The sequence below is a fragment of the Coregonus lavaretus genome (genome assembly GCF_964263955.1).
Source record: "Coregonus lavaretus genome assembly, chromosome: 9".
In the NCBI taxonomy this organism is placed as follows: Eukaryota; Metazoa; Chordata; class Actinopteri; order Salmoniformes; family Salmonidae; genus Coregonus; species Coregonus lavaretus.
Genome location: NC_139996.1, coordinates 28,676,969 through 28,702,398, shown reverse-complemented (window position 1 = coordinate 28,702,398; position 25,430 = coordinate 28,676,969). Strand labels below are relative to the sequence as shown.

The 25,430-nt window shown below is 43.5% G+C and overlaps 2 protein-coding genes across 2 annotated transcripts; both read left to right on the top strand.

Annotated features, from left to right (window-relative positions):
- The first annotated feature begins 213 nt into the window (after positions 1-213).
- LOC311135147 (telomere repeats-binding bouquet formation protein 1-like) lies at positions 214-15,635 on the top strand. The gene is made up of 21 exons (XM_084169042.1): positions 214-252; positions 341-451; positions 559-687; positions 772-903; positions 2,902-2,962; positions 3,128-3,246; positions 3,368-3,496; positions 5,541-5,693; positions 5,852-5,983; positions 6,138-6,263; positions 6,371-6,513; positions 9,581-9,973; positions 10,240-10,718; positions 10,849-10,919; positions 12,284-12,655; positions 12,793-12,912; positions 13,099-13,140; positions 14,337-14,416; positions 14,656-14,709; positions 14,832-14,987; positions 15,148-15,635. The coding sequence occupies exons 1-21, from the start codon at positions 216-218 to the stop codon at positions 15,181-15,183; spliced, it is 3,075 nt and encodes a 1,024-aa protein (XP_084025168.1). The 5' UTR covers positions 214-215; the 3' UTR covers positions 15,184-15,635.
- Positions 15,636-19,578: 3,943 nt separating this feature from the next.
- On the top strand, positions 19,579-23,530 carry LOC311134456 (tripartite motif-containing protein 16-like; the record flags this gene model as incomplete). The annotated part of the gene is made up of 8 exons (XM_084168138.1): positions 19,579-20,166; positions 20,373-20,462; positions 20,633-20,866; positions 21,895-22,051; positions 22,300-22,335; positions 22,513-22,758; positions 22,859-22,918; positions 23,010-23,530. The coding sequence occupies exons 1-8, from the start codon at positions 19,591-19,593 to the stop codon at positions 23,528-23,530; spliced, it is 1,920 nt and encodes a 639-aa protein (XP_084024264.1). The 5' UTR covers positions 19,579-19,590.
- Positions 23,531-25,430: the final 1,900 nt, after the last annotated feature.

Genomic DNA, 25,430 nt, shown 5'->3' with positions numbered 1-25,430 from the left:
TCCCCAGAGTTCCCAGTTGTTTTGAAAGCACCATCTCACAGAGTTTCTAAACCTTTTTGATCAAACTTCCTTGCTAGCTAGCTAGCTAGGCAACAGCACAGATGAATACAGCTATATTTATTTGGTAACAACATCTGTCCGACAGTTCTAGCTAGCATCCTTATTTCTTTAAACATATCCATGTCCAACCCTGGCAGCTCCTCAATCCTTTGAAGATGGAAATGAATGTTTCCAGCATAAGCAAACATAATGGTGAGTATTATTGCTGGACTTCTATATGTTACACATTACACCACTTTTTTGTTTTTGTTCATTTATTTGTTATTTTTAATTTTTTTAGCCACAAAGACAGATCTGAGTTTGTTGCTGGAGTGTCTGAAGTACCAGATGAATTGTCCTGCTTCACAGAAACAAGCTCTTCTCACCATCTACTCTATCTGTCAACAGAGAGGTCTCTCACACACACAGGGCCACAAACAGCAAATCTCCTGTTGATTGATCTAATAGACAAATTAATCACTAATAGTTATGTAATGTCACTGATTCTCTCTTTCTCAGAGGAGAATGTGGACTTCTTCAGAGAGATGGGAGGAGTGGTGTTTGTGCGCAACCTCTCCAAATCCAGTGCTCATTCAGAGGTCAGGGAGACTGCTCAGTTCACACTGGGAACGCTGGCAGAGGCCAATGGTGTGTGTGTTGGTAGTGTACTTGAAGCAGTTTCTCTCTGATGCTACTGTACGTGTATTGTAAACAATCTGTGTGTGTGTGCAGTGTACTGTAAGCAGGCCCTGTGTAGGAGGGAGACATTCAGTGATCTGTCAGATTGTCTGATGCAGCAGGAAAGCCCACTGAGCCAGAAGAGAGTAGCTGTCTACCTGCTCTCTGTCCTCGTCGCCAACAACAGTAAGAGCAGACAGGAAAAACTGACTTTGGGTTTCTTTGGTCCTGCTGAGGTTGAGAGTTGATTTCAGACAGGGAGTGATTGTCATGACAGGCAGGTGTTTTACCTGGTACAACCAGAGGAGGATGGGCCTCCCCTGTCTAGTGCCTCTCAAGGTTTCTTCCTTCCAGGGATTTTTTCTTGCCACTGTACTACTTCTTGATCTTTGGAGTCTAAGCTGGGTTACTGTGAAGAACATAAGCCTTGTTCACACTGCAGGCCTAAATGCTCAAATCAGTTTTGTAGGAAAAATAACAGATGTGGATATGCAAAAAAAAAAAAAAAAAAAAAAGGATTTGAGTCACTTCAAAACTGCCAGTGTGAACAAGGCTTTAGTGATGTTTATGTGAAAAGCACTAGGCAATATACACTTCCGGTCAAAAGTTTTAGAACACCTACTCATTCAAGGGTTTTTCTTTATTTTTACTATTTTCTACATTGTAGAATAATAGTGAAGACATCAAAACTATGAAATAACACATGGAATCAAAAAAGTGTAAAACAAATCAAAATATATTTTCTATTTGAGATTCTTCAAATAGCCACCCTTTGCCTTGATGACAGCTTTGCACACTCTTGGCATTCTCTCAACCGGCTTCATGAGGTAGTCACATGGAATGCATTTCAGTTAACAGGTGTGCCTTCTTAAAATAATTTATTTTCTTCTTAATGCATTTGAGCCAATCAGTTGTGTTGTGACAAGGTAGGGGGGTATACAGAAGATAGCCCTATTTGGTAAAAGACCACGTCCATATTATGGAAAGAACAGCTCAAATAAGCAAAGAGAAACGACAGTCCATCATTACTTTAAGACATGAAGGTCAGTCAGTACGGAAAATGTCAAGAACTTTGAAAGTTTCTTCAAGTGCAGTCGCAAAAACCATCAAGCGCTATGATGAAACTGGCTCTCATGAGGACCGCCACAGGAATGGAAGACCCAGAGTTACCTCTGCTGCAGAGGATAAGTTCATTAGAGTTACCAGCCTCAGAAATTGCAGCCCAAATAAATGCTTCACAGAGTTCAAGTCACAGACACATCTCAACATCAACTGTTCAGAGGAGACTGTGTGAATCAGGCCTTCATGGTCGAATTGCTGCAAAGAAACCACTACTAAAGGACACCAATAAGAAGAAGAAGAGACTTGCTTGGGCCAAGAAACACAAGCAATGGACATTAGACCGGTGGAAATTTGTCCTTTGGTCTGGAGTCCAAAACCTCTGTGTCTTTGTGAGATGCGGTGTGGGTGAACGGATGATCTCCGCATGTGTATTTCCCACCGTAAAGCATGGAGGAGGAGGTGTTATGTTGTGGGGGTGCTTTGCTGGGGACACTGTCTGTGATATATTTAGAATTCAAGGCACACTTAACCAGCATGGCTACCACAGCATCTTGCAGCGATACGCCATCCATCTGGTTTGGGCCTAGTGGGACTATCATTTGTTTCTCAACAGGACAATGACCCAACACACCTCCAGGCTGTGTAAGGGCTATTTGACCAATGAGAGTGATGGAGTGCTGCATCAGATAACCTGGCCTCCACAATCCCCTGACCTCAACCAATTTGAGATGGTTTGGGATGAGTTGGACCGCAGAGTGAAGCAAAAGCAGCAAACAAGTACTCAGAATATGTGGGAACTCCTTCAAAATTGTTGGAAAAGCATTCCAGGTGAAGCTGGTTGAGAGAATGCCAAGAGTGTGCAAAGCTGTCATCAAGGCAAAGGGTGGCTATTTGAAGAATCTCAAATAGAAAATATATTTTGATTTGTTTAACACTTTTTAGTTTACTACATGATTCCATATGTGTTATTTCATAGTTTTGATGTCTTCACTATTATTCTACAATGTAGAAAATTGTAAAAAAATAAAGAAAAACCCTTGAATGAGTAGCTGTTCTAAAACTTTTGACCAGTAATGTATATTGTACATAAAAATGTGGTTAATTGTTTGTGTTCTTCTTCAGGGTCTGGCCAGACGTTCGCTCAGACCTCAGGCTGTCTGGATATCCTGCTGGACTTGTTCAGGTAAACACTGAAAATCACCACACTGGGTTTCCGGCAGACATGGGTTCTTTATTGTAAAAGATCATTATGGTCAAGAGGTGAGCAGCAGATGACATTGTTTTAAAACAATACCGGACAACGCCAATTCCAATTCAGGTTTATTGATGTTTATGTTTCTTTCCCCAGGACTAGTTTCCCTCTCTCTGGCGAGGCCACAGTGAGACCTGCTAACGTCACTCAGCTGTTCCAACTCTGGACCTCTGTGTCCAGTGCTCTATGTGGCTGTGTAAACAACCCCCAGAATGGTAACGTTTGTGTATTTGTGTCCTTGTACAGTGTTCTATGCAGCTGCACATTAAATAAACAACGGTAATTATGTATACATGTGTGTATCTTGGAGGAAGAAGAAAAACTTTATTTCCCTAGAGGAGAGCCAGCGTATCTGTGTGTCAGCCTTCCCCCTGGTCAAGGGCTGGCTGCAGCAGCTCTCTCACCCCTGCACAGAGATGGTTCAGCCCATCTGCTCCTTCATAGCCATGACTGTCGCCAACAACCGTGAGTAAAACAGGGATGATGCACTGACACTAATGCTTAGTCAGTTACTTACATACTGTATGTATTAGTATCTTGTGATTGAAATGGTATGTTAGCCTTTTTAACAGATTTTCTTGAGTTGTCTGTCACACAGAGTACCTAGGTTGCTTTTGCAATGGATGGTTTGTAATTGTAGTCCGACTAGTTTTATAAGTGTAGTGTTGTTTCTACAGTGAGGGTAAAAAAGTATTTGATCCCCTGCTGATTTTGTACGTTTGCCCACTGACAAAGACATGATCAGTCAATCATTTTTAATGGTAGGTTTATTTGAACAGTGAGAGACAGAATAACAACAAAAAATCCAGAAAAACGCATGTAAAAAATGTTATAAATTGATTTGCATTTTAATGAGGGAAATAAGTATTTGACCCCTCTGCAAAACATGACTTAGTACTTGGTGGCAAAACCCTTGTTGACAATCAGAGGTCAGACGTTTCTTGTAGTTGGCCACCAGGTTTGCACACATCTCAGGAGGGATTTTGTCCCACTCCTCTTTGCAGATCTTCTCCAAGTCATTAAGGTTTCGAGGCTGACGTTTGGCAACTCGTACCTTCAGCTCCCTCCACAGATTTTCTATGGGATTAAGGTCTGGAGACTGGCTAGGCCACTCCAGGACCTTAATGTGCTTCTTCTTGAGCCACTCCTTTGTTGCCTTGGCCGTGTGTTTTGGGTCATTGTCATGCTGGAATACCCATCCACGACCCATTTTCGATGCCCTGGCTGAGGGAAGGAGGTTCTCATACAAGATTTGATGGTACATGGCCCCATCCATCGTCCTTTGATGCGGTGAAGTTGTCCTGTCCCCTTAGCAGAAAAACACCCCGAAAGCATAATGTTTCCACCTCCATGTTTGACGGTGGGGATGGTGTTCTTGGGGTCATAGGCAGCATTCCTCCTCCTCCAAACACGGCGAGTTGAGTTGATGCCAAAGAGCTCGATTTTGGTTTCATCTGACCACAACACTTTCACCCAGTTCTCCTCTGAATCATTCAGATTATCATTGGCAAACTTCAGACGGCCCTGTATATGTGCTTTCTTAAGCAGGGGGACCTTGCGGGCGCTGCAGGATTTCAGTCCTTCACGGTGTAGTGTGTTACCAATTGTTTTCTTGGTGACTATGGTCCCAGGTGCCTTGAGATCATTGACAAGATCTTCCCGTGTAGTTCTGGGCTGATTCCTCACCGTTCTCATGATCATTCCAACTCCACGAGGTGAGATCTTGCATGGAGCCCCAGGCCGAGGGAGAGTGAAAGTTATTTTGTGTTTCTTCCACTTGCGAATAACCGCACCAACTGTTGTCACCTTCTCACCAAGCTGCTTGGCGATGGTCTTGTAGCCCATTCCAGCCTTGTGTAGGTCTACAATCTTGTCCCTGACATCATTGGAGAGCTCCTTGGTCTTGGCCATGGTGGAGAGTTTGGAATCTGATTGATTGATTGCTTCTGTGGACAGATGTCTTTTATACAGGTAACAAGCTGAGATTAGGAGCACTCCCTTTAAGAGTGTGCTCTTAATCTCAGCTCGTTACCTGTATAAAAGGCACCTGGGAGCCAGAAATCTTTTTGATTGAGAGGGGGTCAAATACTTATTTCCCTCATTAAAATGCAAATAAATTTATAACATCTTTGACATGTGTTTTTCTAGATTTTTTTGTTGTTATTCTGTCTCTCACTGTTCAAATAAACCTACCATTTAAAATTATAGACTGATAATTTCTTTGTCAGTGGGCAAATGTAAAAAATCAGCAGGGGATAAATTTTTTTCCCTCACTGTATGTCTATGATGGCCAGGCAAAGATAGATGCAGACCTTCAGTCTGTAGAGATTAGTGTCCTAGAGTGTTTTAGTTTAGACAACCTTGGACTGACTGTTCAAATTATGGTTTCTATCTCTCTCTTTCTCTCTCTGGTGCAGAGGACGGTTTTGGTTTATGTATTGAACTCTCATTATCCTGTATTCATCTATCTCTGTGTGTCTCACCTTATCTCTCTGGACCCCTCTGTCAGATTGTGCTCAGGAGAGTTTTTCCACAGTTGGCGGGCTCGGAACTCTGACCCTTACTCTGATTCGCTTAGCCTCTGATGCCGCCCACAGCCCATTGGCCTGTCAGCAGTCTGTCATCATGACCAAGACCCTGTCAGCCTGCATCATTGACAACCGTGAGGGACTCACTCCCTGAATCCCAAATCAACCCCTCTCCCCTACCGCTAGGGCTAGTCACTTGTGTAGAACTCACTCACTCACTCATACAGCCATATAAACCAGCTCTCCATAGGTAACCAGTCCATTTTCTCCTCTCTCCCCCTACTGTGCGTAGCTGTGTTGGCGTCAGGTCTGGCAGGTTATGGTTTGGTTCCTCAGCTCCACTCCCTGCTGTCCAGCCCCAGCCTGGAGCCCCAAGACAGGCTCATTGTCATACTCACCCTGGGACACTGCACTGAGGCCTCTGGTATGGCCGGGACACCCAGCTTTATTGGCAACAAATAATGACGAGAACACATCTTACAATTCCAAAGAAAACATGAATTCATTACAACAATGATAACAGCACAGTAATAACTACAGTATTTATTTAATTCAATTCTCTCCCCTCCCTCCTCTAGAGGAGCACCAGTCTCAGTTGTTACAGTGTGGAGGTCTGTCCCTCATCATCACTCTACTGACTGAGTCTACAAGCGAAGAGCTCAGGAAGGCTGCTACCTTCATACTGCAGACCTGCAGACAGGCTAGTGAGTACACACACACACAAAGACCTGTATGCAAACGTGAGTCTAGCCATTTCATAACGTCCATAGCATTGTCTTTCCTCTCATCCTTCTCCTCCCTGTCCTTCCAGCTGTGTCTCTGCGTGGTGCGGTCCAGGGGGAGTCTCAGGGTCAGACTGGGGAGCTGGAGCCCCCTGTGGACATGGAGGGGTACTGGAGGTCAGCACGAGACATGCTGCACAGGATCAACCAGCTGGAGAGACAACAGGCTCAGGTATACTACACCACACACACATACACATGGCAGGAACCCGGTTACTGAGATTTACCGGGATTTACCGCCCAAAACCCGTCTCTTTTCCCGGGATAAATAACTGCGAGAACAGCATGGCGTGAAAGGGAACTGTTAAATTATATGTGATGTCTAAATCTGGCTTCTTTATGGCTTCTGCATGATGAATTATCAACGCTCAGGGTGGGGACAGACAGCCCATCTCAGTATGGAGCGCAGTTCACAATGCATGTAGACCTATCATCTCATCATGTTAACTTTTTTTCTTGTGACAGGTAGGCCTACATTTGCTGCAGCGTAGCCTATGCTACAGTAATATAAAGACCGAATGCGCGTCTAATTTACCCATCTCCATCTGGCTTTCGGGGGTCACCGTATTTTTTTTTTATTGTAAAGATTTTTTAAAATGTTATTGCAGCTGCAGTCACTTGAATATCGTTGCTTTAAATCAGTGCACGCCCAAGCACTCTCTCGCAGTCTTTATCTCCATCAACTCCATTGAAATGGCATCCAAAATAGATAATCATGTTCTAGTTAAGCAATAAGGCACAAGGGGGTGTGGTATATGGCTAATATACCGCGGCTAAGGGATGTTCTTATGCACGACGCAACGCGGAGTGCCTGGATACAGCCCTTAGCCATGGTATATTGGCCATATATCACAAACCCCAGAGGTGCCTTATTGCTATTATAAACTGGTTACCAACGTAATTAGAGCATTAAAAATAAATGTTTTGTTATACTCGTGATATACGGTCTGATATACCATGGCTTTCAGCCAATCAGCATTCATCGCTTGAACCATCCAGTTTATACATTGATATATAGCCCTATATATAGATGCCCTAGCCTACCTCTTTCAGGTAATACATTCAATGCAGTATTAGCCTTATATTTAACTTATTAATTATGGGTTATGGATAATAAGCTTCTAACTTATAGCGTCTGTCTCTTGTGCAATTCACACGCACCTGTGCTCCTCTGGCCTCTCCCATGCAGGAAAAGCTAGACTAGAATAACTTTCTGGACATTATTTTTTTAGCATTTCTTATACCAATAGACGATTCGAAGAGGGACGCAAGCTCTTGTTTGCTGAATGTTAAATACAGCAGCCAATAGAACTCACAGGTAGTTTGAAAGGAGAGTGAACGCCCGATGGCGGTAGGCTATAGCAGTTATTTATTCGGACCCATAACCATTCAATAAAAAAAACTCAAATCTTCGTGAAGAGAAGTGAAAGCCTTCTGCATCTAATTCTAGTCCTATATTATTCAACGATGTCATTAAAATGATGAAGATAAGGACAACAAAACGTATTTCATTTAACTGTTGAAAGCTAGGAGGGAATGAAGCAACAATAGAGAGAGAAATAGGAGGTAGGCTAATAACATACTGTGTTATGAAAGGTATATATATATGTGTCAGCCTACTAATTATACAAATAGGCCCAATTATATTTCAAAATTAAAATCAAATTCGCTAGCCTATACTTTGTAGGCCGCATGTGCTGCACCAGAATTGCATGTTCTCTCCCTGCTTTATCATGGTTTGAACAATGTGCATAATTCCAGTCCATCTATTACAGTATAATACAGTACAGTAATACAGTTCACACTCAAAAAGATGAGCTTACTGGAGCTAGTTTAATTTATTTACCAAGAGAGCATATAGCTAGCTACATCTATGGGCTTTTTATGTTTTTCTGTTGTGTGTAATGTGCAGTAGCCTATATCATAGGCTATATGTATTGGATAATGGCACAATCATTTGGGCTTTTTTGGGCTTAGGCTCATGAAATGTCTTTAATGTATGGCTCATCAGGCTCAGGTAGAATCAGGCTTGAATTTTCGATCAAAGCTCTAATCAAATCCAGACATAGGCCTATTTATATGCTTTATAATGCTTTTGAATGACACGTCCGATTTTGGCGGGAAATACTGGTTTATCCGGGAAAAAAGTGGTTGATTGGTGGCGGAGTGGGTGGGGTTATATCCTTCCTGTTTGGCCCTGTCCGGGGGTTTCTTCGGATGGGGCCACAGTGTCTCCGGACCGCTCCTGTCTCAGCCTCCAGTATTTATGCTGCAGTAGTTTATGTGTCGGGGGGCTGGGGTTAGTTGGTTATACCTGGAGTACTTCTCCTGTCTTATCCAGTGTCCTGTGTGAATTTAAGTATGCTCTCTCTAATTCTCTCGTTCTCTCTTTCTCTCTGAGAACCTGAGCCCTAGGACCATACGTCAGGACTACCGGGCATGATGACACCCTGCTGCCCCCAGTCCGCCTGGCCTTGCTGCTATTCCAGTTTCAACTGTTCTGCCTGCGGCTACGAAACCCCTACCTGTCCCATACCTGCTGTTTTCAACTCTAAATGATCGGCTATGAAAAGCCAACTGAGAGACCTGAGCCCTAGGACCATACGTCGGGACTACCGGCCGTGGTGACTCCTTGCTATCCCCAGTCCGCCTGGCCTTGCTGCTATTCCAGTTTAAACTGTTCTGCCTGCGGTTATGGAACCCCTACCTGTCCCAGACCTGCTGTTTTAAACTCTAATGATCGGCTATGAAAAGCCAACTGAGATTTATTCCTGATTATTATTTGACCATGCTTGTCACTTATGAACATTTTTGAACATCTTGGCATGGTTCTGTTATAATCTCCACCCGGCACAGCCAGAAGAGGACTGGCCACCCCTCATAGCCTGGTTCCTCTCTAGGTTTCTTCCTAGGTTTTGCCTTTCTAGGGAGTTTTTCCTAGCCACCGTGCTTCTACACCTGCATTACTAGCTGTTTGGGGTTTTAGGCTGGGTTTCTGTACAGCACTTCGAGATATTAGCTGATGTAAGAAGGGCTATATAAAATAAAATTGATTGATTGATTGATTGATTGATTGATTCTCGGGATGGAACATTTGTAAAATACCAGGAAGATATTCAACACATACACACCCTTCTCCACATACAGGCATGCACACTCTCACTCCCACTGACTCACTCATCCACATACACACCCCTTAAACAGCAAGCCTTTGTGTGTGTGTTGGGGTTGTTGCACAGGGAGCGGAGGAGGAGTGGGAGGGGGTTGAACCAAACCTCCCAGACCAACAGAACCCTGCAGAATGGGGGAGGAAGGAGCTACTCTCACCCCTACCTCTCCCCCCATCCGTACCCCTACCCCCTCACCACACCTCTTTACCATACCAGGAGAGGAATGGAGGAGGAGACAAGAGGTGTGAGGAAAGAGAGGAGCGTTGGAGAGGAGTAGAGAGTTGGGGTCAAGAGAGAAGAGAGGAGAGAGGAGGAGGAGGAGAGAATAGAGGAGAAGAGCGGGGGATGTCCTGTGAACGCACCCCAGTCCAGCCGGTTCTAGTGGGAAGGGGTGGAGATGGAGAGAGAGTGGAGCGACACCAAGAGGAGAATCAACCCACAAACAGAGGGCAGGACCTAACGGTGCAGGTCTAACACAGCTCTGGTCCACTCCACACACAATGGTCCTGTCCAGAAACAACCCCTACCCTCTAGGGGACTTCATGTCAATCTGAAGGGATTGGATAGGTATAATAAGCAATATGGTACCTTGCCCTCTGATATGTTGTTTCTGGTCAGGACCAATCTATTTTATACACACTGTACTAGGCTCTTCAAGCCCACTGACACTCTTGGTTTTATATAGTAAGTTAAGTGTCAAGGTGTGTGTGTGTGTGTGTTTTGATCAGAAGCGTGTAAGGAGACAGATATTCCAAACCAGTGAGGAGCCTCAGAAACCCAGCCACAGCAGCAGAGAGAGAGAGAGGGAGAAGAGGACACACACACAAAGGCACACCACGCTGCACGTGTACACACTTGGAAACACACAACCAGAGAAGGAAAGGGACAGGGGCTTGGCAGCTAAGAGAAGCACTTATCCTCTCTACACAAACGCACTCACAGAGAAAGGCAAAAACACAGCATCACACACACATGGAAACACACAGACAGAGAACCGCCGAGACAAGCACCCTGGGATGAGGGAACAGGCACACACACAGTCTGTGTCAGCCGTGTGCCATGCTGGACCTGGTAGAGCTAGTGTCCCGGGGCAGCCCAGTGGTGGAGAGGATGAGAGGTGTTCTGTATGTCTGGGGACAGGAACACCGGTCCCTTCCTCCTCCTCGTCCAGGCCACTAGAAGGACACTCCCAGACACACAGAGACAGGTCAGCACTCTGTACTATATGCAAATACTACATTTATTGAAACACAAAGTGTTTCATGTTGATGTTATATAAGAAATGAAATGTAATTATGTGTGTACTGTTCTTCTCTCCCTCATGGTTTGTGGTTTAGCCAAGTGTTCAAGTGCCCAGCTCCAGGCAAGCCAGGAATGAGCAGGCAGAAGAAACCGTTGGATGATGAAGGTACAAAAATGTCAATGGGATAAGGTGACAATGCAATACTGTCTAGACTATGTATACAAAGGTATGTGGACACCTCTTGAAATTAGGGTATTCGGCTATTTCAGCCACAGCCGTTGCTGACAGGTGTATAAAATTGAGCACACCGCCATGCAATCTCCATAGACAAACATTGGCAGTAGAATGGCCTTAGTGAAGAGCTCAGTGACTTTCAACGTGGCACGGTCATAGGATGCCACCTTTCCAACAAGTCAGTATGTCACATTTCTGGCCTGCTAGAGCTTCCCTGATCAACTGTAAGCGCTGTTATTGTGAAATGGAAACGTCTAGAAGCAACAACGGCTCAGCCGGGAATTGGTAGGCCACACAAGCTCACAGAACGGGACTGGCGAGTACTAAAGCGTGTAGCGCGTAAAAATCCTCTGTCCTTGGTTGCAACACTCACCGAGTTCCAAACTGCCTCTGGAAGCAACGTCGGCAGAAGAACTGTTCGTCGGAGCTTCATGAAATGGTTTTCCATGGCCGAGCAGCAGCACACAAGCCTAAGAACACCATGTGCAATACCAAGTGTCGGCTGGAGTGGTGTAAAGCTCGCCGCCATTGGACTCGCATTCTCTGGAGTGATGAATCTGGGTTTGGCGGATTCCAGTAGAACGCTACCTGCCCCAATAGTGCAAACTGTAAAGTTTGGTGGAGGAGGAATAATGGTCTGGGCCTGTTTTTCATGGTTCGGGCTAGGCCTCTTAGTTCCATCGAAGGGAAATCTTAACGCTACAGCATACAATGACATTTTAGACGATTGTGTGCTTCCAACTTTGTGGCAACAGTTTGTGGAAGGCCCTTTCCTGTTTCAGCATGACAATGCCCCGATGCACAAAGCGAGGTCCATACAGAAATGGTTTGTCGAGATCGGTGTGGAAGAACTTGGCCTGCACAGAGCCCTAACCTCAACCCCATCGAACACCTTTGGGATGAATTGGAACACCGACTGCAAGCCAGGCCTAATCGCCAAACATCAGTGCCCAACCTCACTAATGCTCTTGTGGCTGAATGGAAGCAAGTCCCCGCAGCAATGTTCCAACATCAAGTGGAAAGCCTTCCCAGAAGAGTGGAGGCTGTTATAGCAGCAAAGGGGGGACCAACTCCATATTAATGCCCATGATTTTGGAATGAGATGTTCAATGAGCAGGTGTCCACACACTTTTGGTAATGTAGTCTATCTCTTTATCTATAGCTCTGAAAAAAGCTGAACTGTCTCTTACCAAATCGATCCAGTAACACAGTTCTCGTCTCTCTCTCCCCCCCCCCCACCTATGGGTGTGTATTGTGTTGAGTGTGTGTTCACCCAGCTGTGTCTGTCTCCCCAGGCTGTGTGTCGCGGTTCAGTGAGGTGACCAGCCGGTCGTTCCCTGTCTTCCATAGGAACTCTCCCCACAGCTGTGACCTGCACCTGGTACTGCAGCAGGCCACACACAGCTACACACAGCACCTCCGAGATATACGCAGGAGGAGAGAACTACACACAACGGGACAGAGAGAGACGCAACGAGAGACACAGAGAGTCTGGGATCACTGCAGAGATAAGATTCCTGAAATGCTGAATACACCCACACACCGATGTGATCTGAATTGGGATTTGTGTCCTGTACGAACAGAGGCCAGTCTGACTCCTGTCTGTAAAGGAACCCTCCTGAGGAGCTTCTCAACCCACAGAGGACCACGCAACACTGACCACAACCGTAAGATTCACCATCTCAACAAAATATGTATATATCCTCCATCTTTTGGGTGGAAAACAATAATATATTATATACTTCTCTTCTCCTCTGTCTCTCTCTCCCCTCCCTCCCCCCCCCCCCCTATTTTTCTATCTCAGATGTGAGTCTCAATCCCCTTAAGAAGTGTGGTCCATGTGAAGGTATCACTCGGACTCCTGTGCATAAAGGTCTGATGAGGAGCTTCTCTTCTGTGACCAACAGGGGGCAGGAGAGAGGAGGTACAGTATGTTCAGAAACCATAACAACACATTAGCCTTTATTTTACCCTGCTAATAATGAGAGAGCCTTATCGTTTCTCATGTATCATCTGCCTCACTCTCTCCCTCTGTCTTTTGCACCTCTATTTATCTTGTCTCTCTCTGTATGCCCCTCCCTTTCTTTGTCATTCACTTTTACTCTCTCAGATGTTAGTCTCACTCCATTGAAGAAGCCTCTGCCCTCTGAAGGTAAGAAAAGGAAGCTACTGTTGAAATCTGATACTGTATATTTAGTTTAGATCTTTTTTGGGATGGAAGTTTTACGGAAGAGGATGTGTGTGTGTGTTGCATCATCATAATGATGTGGGCAGTGACACCTTGCTTCTTGACAGTCCAATATCTTGAAAATTGGCTGCTTACATGCAAAACATTTTGGGACTGTATCAACAGTGGACTGAGTGGATTTTCCCTTTAAGTTATGGGATAAGTTAGATGCTGGTGACAGGCTGCTATGAAGTTACAACTAATATGCGAATTGAATGTCTGTGTATGTGTGTATTTTTTGTGGGATTCCTGGTCTCCAGTGTATTCCTTGCAGCACAGAGAAATGTTGAACTGCTGCCTATGTTCTCACAGCACATGCCAGGGCTGCCTTAGAGTTGTACAACACTGGCTGATAGCTAGTTAACACACTGTTACTGACCTCTCTGTTACTGACCTCTACAGCTGTACAACACAACACTAGCTAGTTTACACTGTTCTAGAGCAGTACAGTTGTACAACACAATCTAGTTTACACTCTGTTCTAGAGAAGTGCAGTTGTACAACACTAGCTAGTTTAGACTGTTATAGAGCTCGAATGTCGTGTAGCAGTGGCCACCTCTAAGCTTCTGTGTGTGTTGATTCACAGTTCACTCTGATTTACTCATGCTCTCTCTTTTTGAGCACCTTTCCTCCTTCACTTTGTCTGAAATACTACACTATCTTTCTCTGTCTGTTTCTCTCGCTTTCTCCATCCAGACTGTCGCCCTCTCGTGTGCTCTCTACCCCACTCGCCCTCCTCTTTTCTCTGCTCTTTCACCATCTTGATCTGTCCATTCTGATGACCCCCCCCCCCTCACTCTCTGCCCTTCTCTCTCATGCTCTATCTCTCCTTTTATTTTATTTCTCCCTCTCTGGCCAGAGAATCTCTCCTCATTGTTCTATTGTTCTGGTAGCAGGCAGCTGTATTAGGCTGGACGGATGACGTAATGTCACTCCAATGAAGAAGAGAAAGAGGGAGAGATTGTATTTGCTCTTTATTAGATTCTCTCTGTTTAGCTCAACGCGCTCTGAGAGCTGTTGATCTCTGCTCACAATGAGGCTTGACACATCTGTTCTTTGCTTACTGTCTCCCTCTTTTTCTCTCACTGTTCTCTCACTCTTCTTTACACACACACACACAGACAGAAGAACACATCATGGGGAAGATGGTGCCATTGATGATCAGCAGAAGACTCTGTCCATGGGAAACCCCTCTTTGACTGTAATAGAGAGAGTGTGTGTGTGTGTGTGCATGTCGGGAGTTTGTGAATGTGTCCAGATGTCTCTGTAGAAGTGTATATTGAATTGGAGGTTAATCTAAAGTGGATGGACTGTATAGAACGGCCAGTGTTCTAGTAACCAGGCAATGTGGCAACAGAGATGACTATGCCAGTGTGTGTGTACTAGCGGAAAGTTACCCAAGAGGTATGTGTGTGTGTCATGGTGTCCTCTCTCTTGCAGCACACTGAGCAGAGCAGTTCCAAAACCAAGGAAAAGAGGATGATGACAGATGAGGTGTGTGTGTGTTGTCTCATGTCCTCTCTCTCTCTTACTGTTCTATACTCTGCATTCTCCTACATTGACCTCGCTCTTGCTCTCCCTCTCCCCCCTCCCCTTTTCCCTCTCTCCATCTACAGAGGAGGGAGAGGAGGAACTTCAGCCGTGAGGAGGAGGGTTATCTGTGTCGAGGTATAGAGCGGTTTGGTCCATCCTGGAACGCCATCCTTTGGGCCTATCCGTTCCAGCCGGGACGCACCAACGTAGACCTGGCCAAGAAATACAAACGTCTGCAGGTAATGGGCATCAACAATGGTTTTACAAAAAATTATGTCACTGACTTCAATTTCAGTTGGTGAGTATTCAACTGACCCTGCTCTCGCTCTGTGTCATTTTCTGGGTCTTGTTCTCTGGCTTTTGTTCCCTCTCTCTCATTCTCTCTTTCCCTCCCTACAGGCTAAAGCCCAGGGTATGGATTCAGACTCTCCATGAGATCCTAGTAGAACACATTGATTGTCTATTGTACATAAATCAGTCATATATTTGAAATACTCTGATTTAATATTCAGTAATAGTTTAAGTACTATAATTTAATCCCCAGTTTGAAATTAACTACTATGCTGTACTACTGTAAATCAAATACATTCTTTAATTTAGTAATATATTTGAAATATGTTAATTTAATGGTCATGGAGGATTAATGAAGGATCTGTTCTGTATTTCTCAACCTTGTTTTTTTTACACAGCAGTATTTTGCTGTCAATTTGAAGTAGTTGGAATATAGTTTGGAATAGAAAAATGGAAATGATTCATGTAATGATTTGCACTTGACGCTTTAATAATTTATTTTGTTAATTGTTCATGTATGAATTGAGACTGAAATGGTTGCTCACTCGTCATCCCCTGGAGTTGTTTGTATTGAATTAAACAGAAGGGTGTCAGTATGCAGCGATGGGTGTCAGTCACTGTCTGTGATACTCTCACACCATGCCTTTTCATTCTGGGACCCTCAAGGCTCCATGGAATTAACAATGAGGATGTTCATTTACTGACTTGAGGTTAAGAACCACTTTTTTTTTTACTTCTAGAGAGTTTATCGTGTTTGTCCGTCAAGGGGAAATGTTTTCTACAGCTTATTATTAGATATTTTAGTTTAAGACAATTTTATGTAATGCATGGGTGTGAGTTGGTTAAACATGCATTAAACATATAAGGCCGCGTGGGAGAATAAAATATATGTGAAAGTGCACAGTATGTCTATATTTGAGTTACAGTGGCCTACAGCTGACAGACATTGAATACTGTATCTTGATGGATTTATGAGTATGGATTTGGATACAGGGATTGTGTTCTCATTGGGAAAACAACAGCTGGAACTGACAGTTTGCATATGTCAAAGCTATATGGAACAAAAATATAAACGCTACATTCAACAACTTAAAAGATTTGACTGAGTTACAGTTCATATAAGGAAATCAGTCAATTGAAATACATTCATTAGGCCCTAATCTATGGGTGGGCCTGGGAGGACTAAAATGCACATTTTAGAGTGGCTTTTTATTATCCCCAGCACCTGTGTAATGATCATGATGTTTAAGCAGCTTCTTGATATGCCACACCTGTCAGGTGGATGGATTGTCTTGGCAAAGGACGAATGCTCACTAACAGGGATGTAAACTAATTTGTACCAAAAAAATGATAGAAATAAGCTTTTTGTGCATATGGAAAATGTCTGGTTTCTTTTATTGCAGCTCATGAAATTATGAATTATGATTTTTTTACATCACAACACAACTGATTGGCTCAAACGCTTTAAGAAGGAAATAAATTCCACAAATTACCTTTTAAGAAGGCACACCTGTTAATTGAAAGGTGACTACCTCATGAAGCTGGTTGAGAGAATGCCAAGAGTGTGCAAAGCTGTCAAGGCAAAGGGTGGCTATTTGAAGAATCTCAAATATAAAATATATATTTTTGGTTACTACATGATTCTATGTGTTATTTGATCGTTTTTATGTCTTCACTATTATTCTACAATGTAAAAAAAAATATATAGAAAAAATAAAGAAAAGCCCTTGAATGAGTAGGTGTGTCCAAACATTTGACTGGTACTGTATGTCTCCTGATAAGGAATCTAGATTTTTTTAAATAAAGAAAACTAATAATGAAATGCTATTAGCGACCACCAGTCAGACTATATATCATTAGTCTACATATGGCTCTAGCTAGCTATCACTACGTCGTCTTATTAAAATAGGCCAGTAGCCCTTCTCCTAATTCTCTGTGGTGACCACATCTGGACAGCCCAGTGAATCAGCAGAGTGGAGTTACAGTGCATTCGGAAATTATTCAGACCCCTTTTTCCACATTTTGTGACGTTACAGCCTTATTCTAACATTTATTAAATTATAGTTTTTCCTCATCGATCTACACACAATACAGTGGGGAAAAAAAGTATTTAGTCAGCCACCAATTGTGCAAGTTCTCCCACTTAAAAAGATGAGAGGCCTGTAATTTTCATCATAGGTACACGTCAACTATGACAGACAAATTGAGAATTTTCTTTCCAGAAAATCACATTGTAGGATTTTTTATGAATTTATTTGCAAATTATGGTGGAAAATAAGTATTTGGTCACCTACAAACAAGCAAGATTTCTGGCTCTCACAGACCTGTAACTTCTTCTTTAAGAGGCTCCTCTGTCCTCCACTCGTTACCTGTATTAATGGCACCTGTTTGAACTTGTTATCAGTATAAAAGACACCTGTCCACAACCTCAAACGGTCACACTCCAAACTCCACTATGGCCAAGACCAAAGAGCTGTCAAAGGACACCAGAAACAAAATTGTAGACCTGCACCAGGCTTGGAAGACTGAATCTGCAATAGGTAAGCAGCTTGGTTTGACGAAATCAACTGTGGGAGCAATTATTAGGAAATGGAAGACATACAAGACCACTGATAATCTCCCTCGATCTGGGGCTCCACGCAAGATCTCACCCCGTGGGGTCAAAATGATCACAAGAACAGTGAGCAAAAATCCCAGAACCACATGGGGGGACCTAGTGAATGACCTGCAGAGAGCTGGGACCAAAGTAACAAAGCCTACCATCAGTAACACACTACGCCGCCAGGGACTCAAATCCTGCAGTGCCAGACGTGTCCCCCTGCTTAAGCCAGTACATGTCCAGGCCCGTCTGAAGTTTGCAAGAGTGCATTTGGATGATCCAGAAGAGGACTGGGAGAATGTCATATGGTCAGATGAAACCAAAATAGAACTTTTTGGTAAAAACTCAACTCGTCGTGTTTGGAGGACAAAGAATGCTGAGTTGCATCCAAAGAACACCATACCTACTGTGAAGCATGGGGTTGGAAACATCATGCTTTGGGGCTGTTTTTCTGCAAAGGGACCAGGACGGCTGATCCGTGTAAAGGAAATAATGAATGGGGCCATGTATCGTGAGATTGTGAGTGAAAACCTCCTTCCATCAGCAAGGGCATTGAAGATGAAACGTGGCTGGGTCTTTCAGCATGACAATGATCCCAAACACACCGCCCGGGCAACGAAGGAGTGGCTTCGTAAGAAGCATTTCAAGGTCCTGGAGTGGCCTAGCCAGTCTCCAGATCTCAACCCCATAGAAAATCTTTGGAGGGAGTTGAAAGTCCGTGTTGCCCAGCGACAGCCCCAAAACATCAATGGAGGAATGGGCCAAAATACCAGCAACAGTGTGTGAAAACCTTGTGAAGACTTACAGAAAACGTTTGACCTTTGTCATTGCCAACAAAGGGTATATAACAAAGTATTGAGAAACTTTTGTTATTGATCAAATACTTATTTTCCACCATAATTTGCAAATAAATTCATTAGAAATCCTACAATGTGATTTTTCTCTACTTTTTCCACCACTGTCTCTGACACAATGACCCTCCTCCACAGAGTCCAGACCACATTCACTGAACCCCTCTATCCCTGCTTTCTGATTGAGGATGGATGTTCTGTGAGGATACTGATACCAGAACATTAATGAAATGATTAACACAGAATATTTTCAGTCTTTAAACATAATTGAAACAAGTGTATTTACATTTTACAATAATGTCAGAAGAAGCATCTTTATTTCATGCAGCAAGAGTTGACATTTCTGAGAAAACTGGGGAGATCTACTCACAGACAATGGCAGGTTATAATTGTATGAAACACAGTGTTGCCAATTACCCACCTGTCTAAATAAAGGTGAAACATTTTAATTGAAAAGGAAATTATTGTCACGCCCTGACATAGAGTTCGCTAGTTGGGTTGGTCAGGGTGTGAATCCATGTTTGCTATTTCTATGTTTGCCGGGTGTGGTTCCCAATCAGAGGCAGCTGTCGATCGTTGTCTCTGATTGGGGATCATACTTAGGTAGCCATTTTGCCTACCTATGTTGTGGGATCTTGACTCTTGTTTGTGTGTAGCAATTATGAGCTTCACGTTACTTTTGTTGTTTTGTCGTGTGTTAACTTTGTTAATAAACATGTATGCATTCCACGCTGCACCTTGGTCCAATCCTATATTCAACAAACGTGACAATTATTATTAAATAGTGGCAATATCATATCAGGATTTATTTGACTGTGAAGAATTTATAGTGCTTATGAACACTTTATAAAAGTTATTTTTCGTGTGACCAAATAGTCATTAGTCATGAGTGTTCTTTCGTTTTTAAGAAATAAAGGAACTTAGAAAAGCCCTTTGGTCTGTAACAACTGCCTGACCTTTGCCCAAGACCACACCCCTTACAGAATGCACACTCAGATTTAGCGTTTATTTCCCAGTCACAACCACCAATGCTTCTAAAGAGACACAAAGGATTTTATTTTACTTACAGAACTCTGCTGCTCAGTCAGTGTGTGTATCAACATGGCAGAGGCCATGGACCTGATCAGTTGTTCAATCTGTCTGGATCTACTGAAGGATCCAGTCACTATTCCCTGTGGACACAACTACTGTATGGGCTGTATTAAAGGCTGCTGGGATCAGGACGATCTAAAAGGTGTCTACAGCTGCCCCCAGTGCAGGCAGACCTTTACCCCAAGACCTGTTCTGAACAGAAACCCTCTACTAACTGAGTTAGTGAAGAAACTGAAGAAGACAGGATTACAAACTGCTCCTCCAGCTCTCTGTTTTGGTGGACCTGGAGATGTTGAGTGTGACGTCTGTGCTGGGAAAAAATTCAAAGCCATCAAGTCCTGTCTGGTGTGTTTGGCCTCTTACTGTGAGACTCACCTCCAGCCTCACTATGAATCTCCTGTCTTTAAGAAGCACAAGCTGGTCAAAGCCTCCACACAACTACAGCAGAAGATCTGCTCTCATCATGACAAGCTGCTGGAGGTTTACTGCCGTACTGATCAGCAGTGTATCTGTTATCAGTGTGAGATAGATAAACACAAAGGCCATGATACAGTTTCCCCTGCAGTAGAAAGGATTGAGAGGCAGGTAAGGGCAACAACTCTAAACATGTCTTCCAGGATACAGTATATCTGAAAATATAATGATCAGAGAATAATTTAATGTGAGATAGTTACTATGTCTATATGATGGTACTAATGTGTGACAAACGTATGCTTTTAGAAAGACATAGCCAATATAAATTAACATCATGATATTCACGCTTTCATTCTATGACATGTGTTTCTCCTCAGAAGCAGTTAAGTGAGAACCAGACCAAGCAGAGAATTCAGGAGAGAGAAGGGGAGATACAGGAGGTGAGACAGGCTGTGAAGTCAATAAAGGTGAGTTTTACATGTTTCCACTTAACAGATAGTCCTCTATAAAGTTACTTACTATTCCTAAACTGAAGTCCAGTATAACTAGGGGGAACAGGCTGTCTGGGGTTCTGGTGAGAGCTGAGTGAATAGGCTGGTTAAAATGGAACCCCTCCTCTCTATGTTTGTCCTAACAGCGCTCTGCACAGGCAGCAGTTAAGGAAAGTGAGAGGATCTTTATTGAGCTGGTCAGCTCCATTGACAAAAGGCACTCTGAGATGAAGGAGCTTATCAGAGCCCAGGAGAAGGCTGAAGTGAGTCGGGCTGAAGGACTCCTGAAGCGACTGGAGCAGGAGGTGGCTGAGCTGAAGAGGAGAGAGGTTGAGCTGGAGCAGCTCTCACACACAGAGGATCACATCCATTTCCTCCAGGTGACATCACTGACTCTCCTTCCACTGCAGCAGGTGTCACTCCTGAAGTGAAGTCATTGTCTTTCTCCATCATCACATTTTAATTGTCACGTGCTTCGTAAACAACAAGTGTAGAATACAATAAAAAATTGTAATATAAATAAAAATAGTAACACGAGGAATAAATACACAATGAGCAATGATAGCTTGGCTATATACAGTACATGGGGTACCAGTACTGAGTCGATGTGCAGGGGTATGAGGAAATGGAGGTAAATATGAACATATAGGTAGGGGTAAAGTGACTAGGCAACAGGATAGATAATAGACAGTAGCAGCAGCAGCATATGTGATGAGTGTGTGCCTGTGTGTGTGTGTGTGTGTGTGTGTGTGTGTGTGTGTGTGTAGAGTCCAATGTGTGTGCATAGAGTTAAAAAGAGTTAGTGCAAAAAGGGTCAGTGCAGATAGTCCAGGTAGCTATTTGGTTAACTATTTAGCAGTCTTATGGCTTAGCGCTCCAGTCCCCTTTGCCATGCGGTAGCAGAGAGAATAGGCTATAACTTGGGTGGATGGAGTCTTTGACCATTTTTAGAGCCTTCCTCTGACACCGCCTGGTATAGAGTTCCTGGATGGCAGGGAGTTCGGCCCCAGTGATGTAATGGGCCGTACGCACTACCCTCTGTAGCGCCTTGCGGTCGGAAGCCGAGCAGTTGCCATACCAAGCGGTGATGCAGCCAGTCAAGATGCTCTCAGTGGTGTAGCTGTATAACTTTTTGATGATCTGAGGGCCCATGCCAAATCTTTTCAGCCTCCTGAGGGGGAAGAGGCGTTGTCCTCCCCTCTTCTTGACTGTGTTGGTGTGTTTGGACCGTGATAGGGCCTTAGCGATGTGGACACAGAGGAACTTGAAGCTCTCAACCCGCTCCACTACAGCCCCGTCGATGTGAATGGGGGCGTGTTTGTCCCTCCATTTCCTGTAGTCTACGATCAGCTTTTTAATCTTGCCCACGTTGATAATCTTTTACTTGTTTTCTGATCTGTCTCTGTAGAGTTTCCAATCTCTCTGTGTCCCTCCTGGATCTGAGGCCTTACCCAGCATCACTGTCTACCAAATCTCATTTGAGGATTTAAAGAAATCAATATCTGCACTAAAACAGCGACTGGAGGTTATATTCAAGGAGGAAATGGCCAAGATACCTGGGAAAGGTAGGACTTGACACATAAAAAACAGAAAAACCACAGCGTTATATCTTATTGTTATTTGGAAATGTTGGTACATAAAGATTATGTTGCTTTATCTGGCAATAGTATATCATATGGTATAATTAGATTTTGAACAGTAAATGTGAGATACAAATATTTTTGCTTGTCAGACTTTCTATATTGCATCTTTAACATGACATATCTCATGACATCTCTCTCTCTCTGGTTGGCGCTCTTTTATACCATTCTAGTTCTGCTGTCAGCGACCATAAGTACAGAGGAATACGGTAATATTGCTTTTGGGGCCAACTCAATATTAAATTATATTGGATTTTAGGTCGAAGCAATCTTTATGATAATGATGATTTATCATCTAATTGGTAGTGAGGAACAAATCTAGAGGCAGATTCAAAGATGGTGATATTCTTGTCATGATAACTTTACCTCTCTCTCTCCAACTGAAGGCGTCCAGTTTGTGGATGAGCAAAGATCTGAGCTCATTCAGAGGGTGACCATGGTGATGCCTATAGCAGATGAACTGCTCCAGAGATGCATGCTTCATAAAGAAATGTACAATACAATCCGTGATGCCAGGCCCAGCCAGGAACAGATGAGACTGCTGTACGAGGTCCTACACTCAGGAGGATCTAAGGTGAAAGCAGCCTTTTATGAGATTCTACGGGAAAAAGAACACTATCTAGTCAATCTGGGTAAGTGCACAAACATTTTAACACAACCGTTGTTGAATGTGTCCGGGGCCATGATGATCAGAGTGGATCAGCTATATTTGATTCTCTCTGTTTTCCATAGCAACAAATCTTCATGATGTTCCACTCCCCGAACCCAGGATCAGAGAAGAGTTCTTGAAATGTGAGTTTCAAACGCACAATTCCATGTACCCATGCATGCATGCACACACTATTACGTCTGCATTTTCACCTTTGTTTTGACATTTTCTCAGATTCCTTACCACTCACATTGGATCCTAACACAGCTCAAGAGTGCCTGTGTCTGTCTGAGGGAAACAGGAAGGTGACAAATAGTGGAAAGGCCCAGCCCTACCTTCACCATTCAGACAGATTTACCTACTTCTTCCAGGTGCTGTGTAAAGAGGGTCTGTCTAGAGCCTGCTACTGGGAGGTAGAGTGGAGCGGGGATTCGGTTAATGTAGCCGTCTCATATAAAGGAATCATCAGGAAAGGGGATGACGTCGCTGCGTTTGGACGGAATGATCAGTCGTTGAGTTTATACTGCTCAACTTCTAGCTGTACTTTCAGGTACAATTGCTTTACAACTGGTATAACTGTCCCCTGCTCCTCCAGAGTTGGCATGTACCTGGACCACAGGGTAGGAACTCTGTCCTTCTACAACGTTTCTGACACAATGACCCTCCTCCACAGAGTCCAGACCACATTCACTGAACCCCTCTATCCTGGGTTTACAGTTGGTCACAGATCATCTGTGAAGAGACTGACACAGTGATATAAGTAAAGGAGCTTTCATATGGTCCTCTGTAGCTCAGCTGGTAGAGCACGGCGCTTGAAACGCCAAGGTAGTGGGTTCGATCCCCGGGACCACCCATACACAAAAATGTATGCACGCATGACTGTAAGTCGCTTTGGATAAAAGCGTCTGCTAAATGGCATATTATTATTATTATTATTATTATTATTATATTAAACTCCGTTTGGATTTAATCCATAACATTATGTTATTTCCCCTTTTTTTAAATAATCTTGAGCAGTTCTTAAAAATATGCTTACAGTTTTTTCCAACTGCTTACACACGTTTTCAAAACTATGTCTCCTTTTTTCAAAACTCTACACACAATTCCCAAAACTGCACACACAAAATGCAAAATGCCTCACATCTCCTTCAAAATGTAACACTGCATTCAAAATGCCATAAACACATGTCAGAATGAAGCATTTGCATCAAATGGCAAACACATCTTTCATAATAGTACATTTTTGGATATACCATGTAAACACTGTTGTTCTAAATCTAAAGCTCTTTGGTCTTTCATAGGCTTATATCTACATTTCAATACAATGTTCTACAGTGAAAGTAATCTGCTGAGAGGGGTAACAAGTACACTGTAAACACCAATGCAATGTATAAACAGAAAATATTTATTAGGCCAAACATTACTGTTGTATACAGTAGCACACAACAAAACCATAAACATATGTAAACCAAAAGTATATTCTTTAGAATACAGTAAAGAACACAATTGTGTGTGTGGGGTCCCGGGGGGCAGTCCAGGAATTGGTAGGGGGGTGGGCAGTCACCAGTGCTAAGCTACGCTTCATCTCTTCTCCGGGCTGGGTCTGGCCACAATACTTTGTCCACATCACAAGATACGTTTTCTCTTGCCAAACATCGAGGGAAGTATCTCCTAGCATGGCGTATCCAACCTTGGACAGAGGCAACCTCTATGTCCCCACATGCGTCCTCCATTGCCTGGAGAAGCGGCATGCGGGCATAGGGTTGGCAATCATACACTTTCCAGCGCCAGGCTGAGAAGAATTCCTCTATGGGATTTAGAAAAGGTGAATATGAGGGTAGGTACAAAACTACAAATTGTGGATGGGTGGCAAACCAGTTTTGGACCAAAACAGCCCGGTGAAAACTAACATTGTCCCATATAACCACAAATCTAGCAGGCTCCTGATCTGGATCAGGGACAAGCATTGTGTAAATTGCATCCAGAAAAGTGAGCCTATGGCCTGTCTTGTACGGACCCAGTGTGGCATTGTGATGGAGGACCCCGTTTTGAGTGATGGCAGCACACATAGTTATATTACCCCCACGCTGTCCAGGGACATTGGTAATTGCCCTCTGTCCTTTTACATTTCTTCCGCGGCGCCTGGTTTTGGTGAGGTTGAAGCCAACCTCATCCACATAAATAAATCTCCTTCCTTCTCTTCTTTGCCCTCGTCCTCTTCTTCCTCTTCCTCTTCCTCTTCATTTTCCTCTTCCTCCTCCTCTTCCAACACTTCGTCTTTGAATTTGTCCTCGTTGTTGTCCCCTGCCTCTCCCTCCTACTCCTCTTGCTCTCTGTCCATTGTTGGCATCCATTGATCAAAACAGTCCTATACTACAGTAAAGCAGTGATTTGTTAGTGATCAGTTAAGCAATTAGTGTTTGCACATGTGAGGAGTGTGTGTGTGTCCTGGTGAATAAGTGTAGCATTTTGATTGGTTGTGTTTGGAAAAGGAAAGCAAGTCACTTCCTGTTAGATTTTTGTGTTTTAGGTGGAGAATTGTGTGTAGTGTTTTGAAAAAAGTGTTTTATGCAATTGACAACTGAGTCAAAGGCTGAGAAATAGCTTATGGTTTTGGAGATTTGGTGTGTAGTTTTGCACTTTGAGTGAGAGGTT

Excerpts from the sequence above, each read along its gene's own strand:
- LOC311135147 (XM_084169042.1), top strand. The coding sequence starts at position 216 with ATGGAAATGAATGTTTCCAGCATAAGCAAACATAATG. Across the intron at positions 688-771 it reads AACGCTGGCAGAGGCCAATG|TGTACTGTAAGCAGGCCCTG; the intron begins GTGTGTGTGTTG and ends GTGTGTGTGCAG. Across the intron at positions 904-2,901 it reads TGTCCTCGTCGCCAACAACA|GGTCTGGCCAGACGTTCGCT; the intron begins GTAAGAGCAGAC and ends GTTCTTCTTCAG.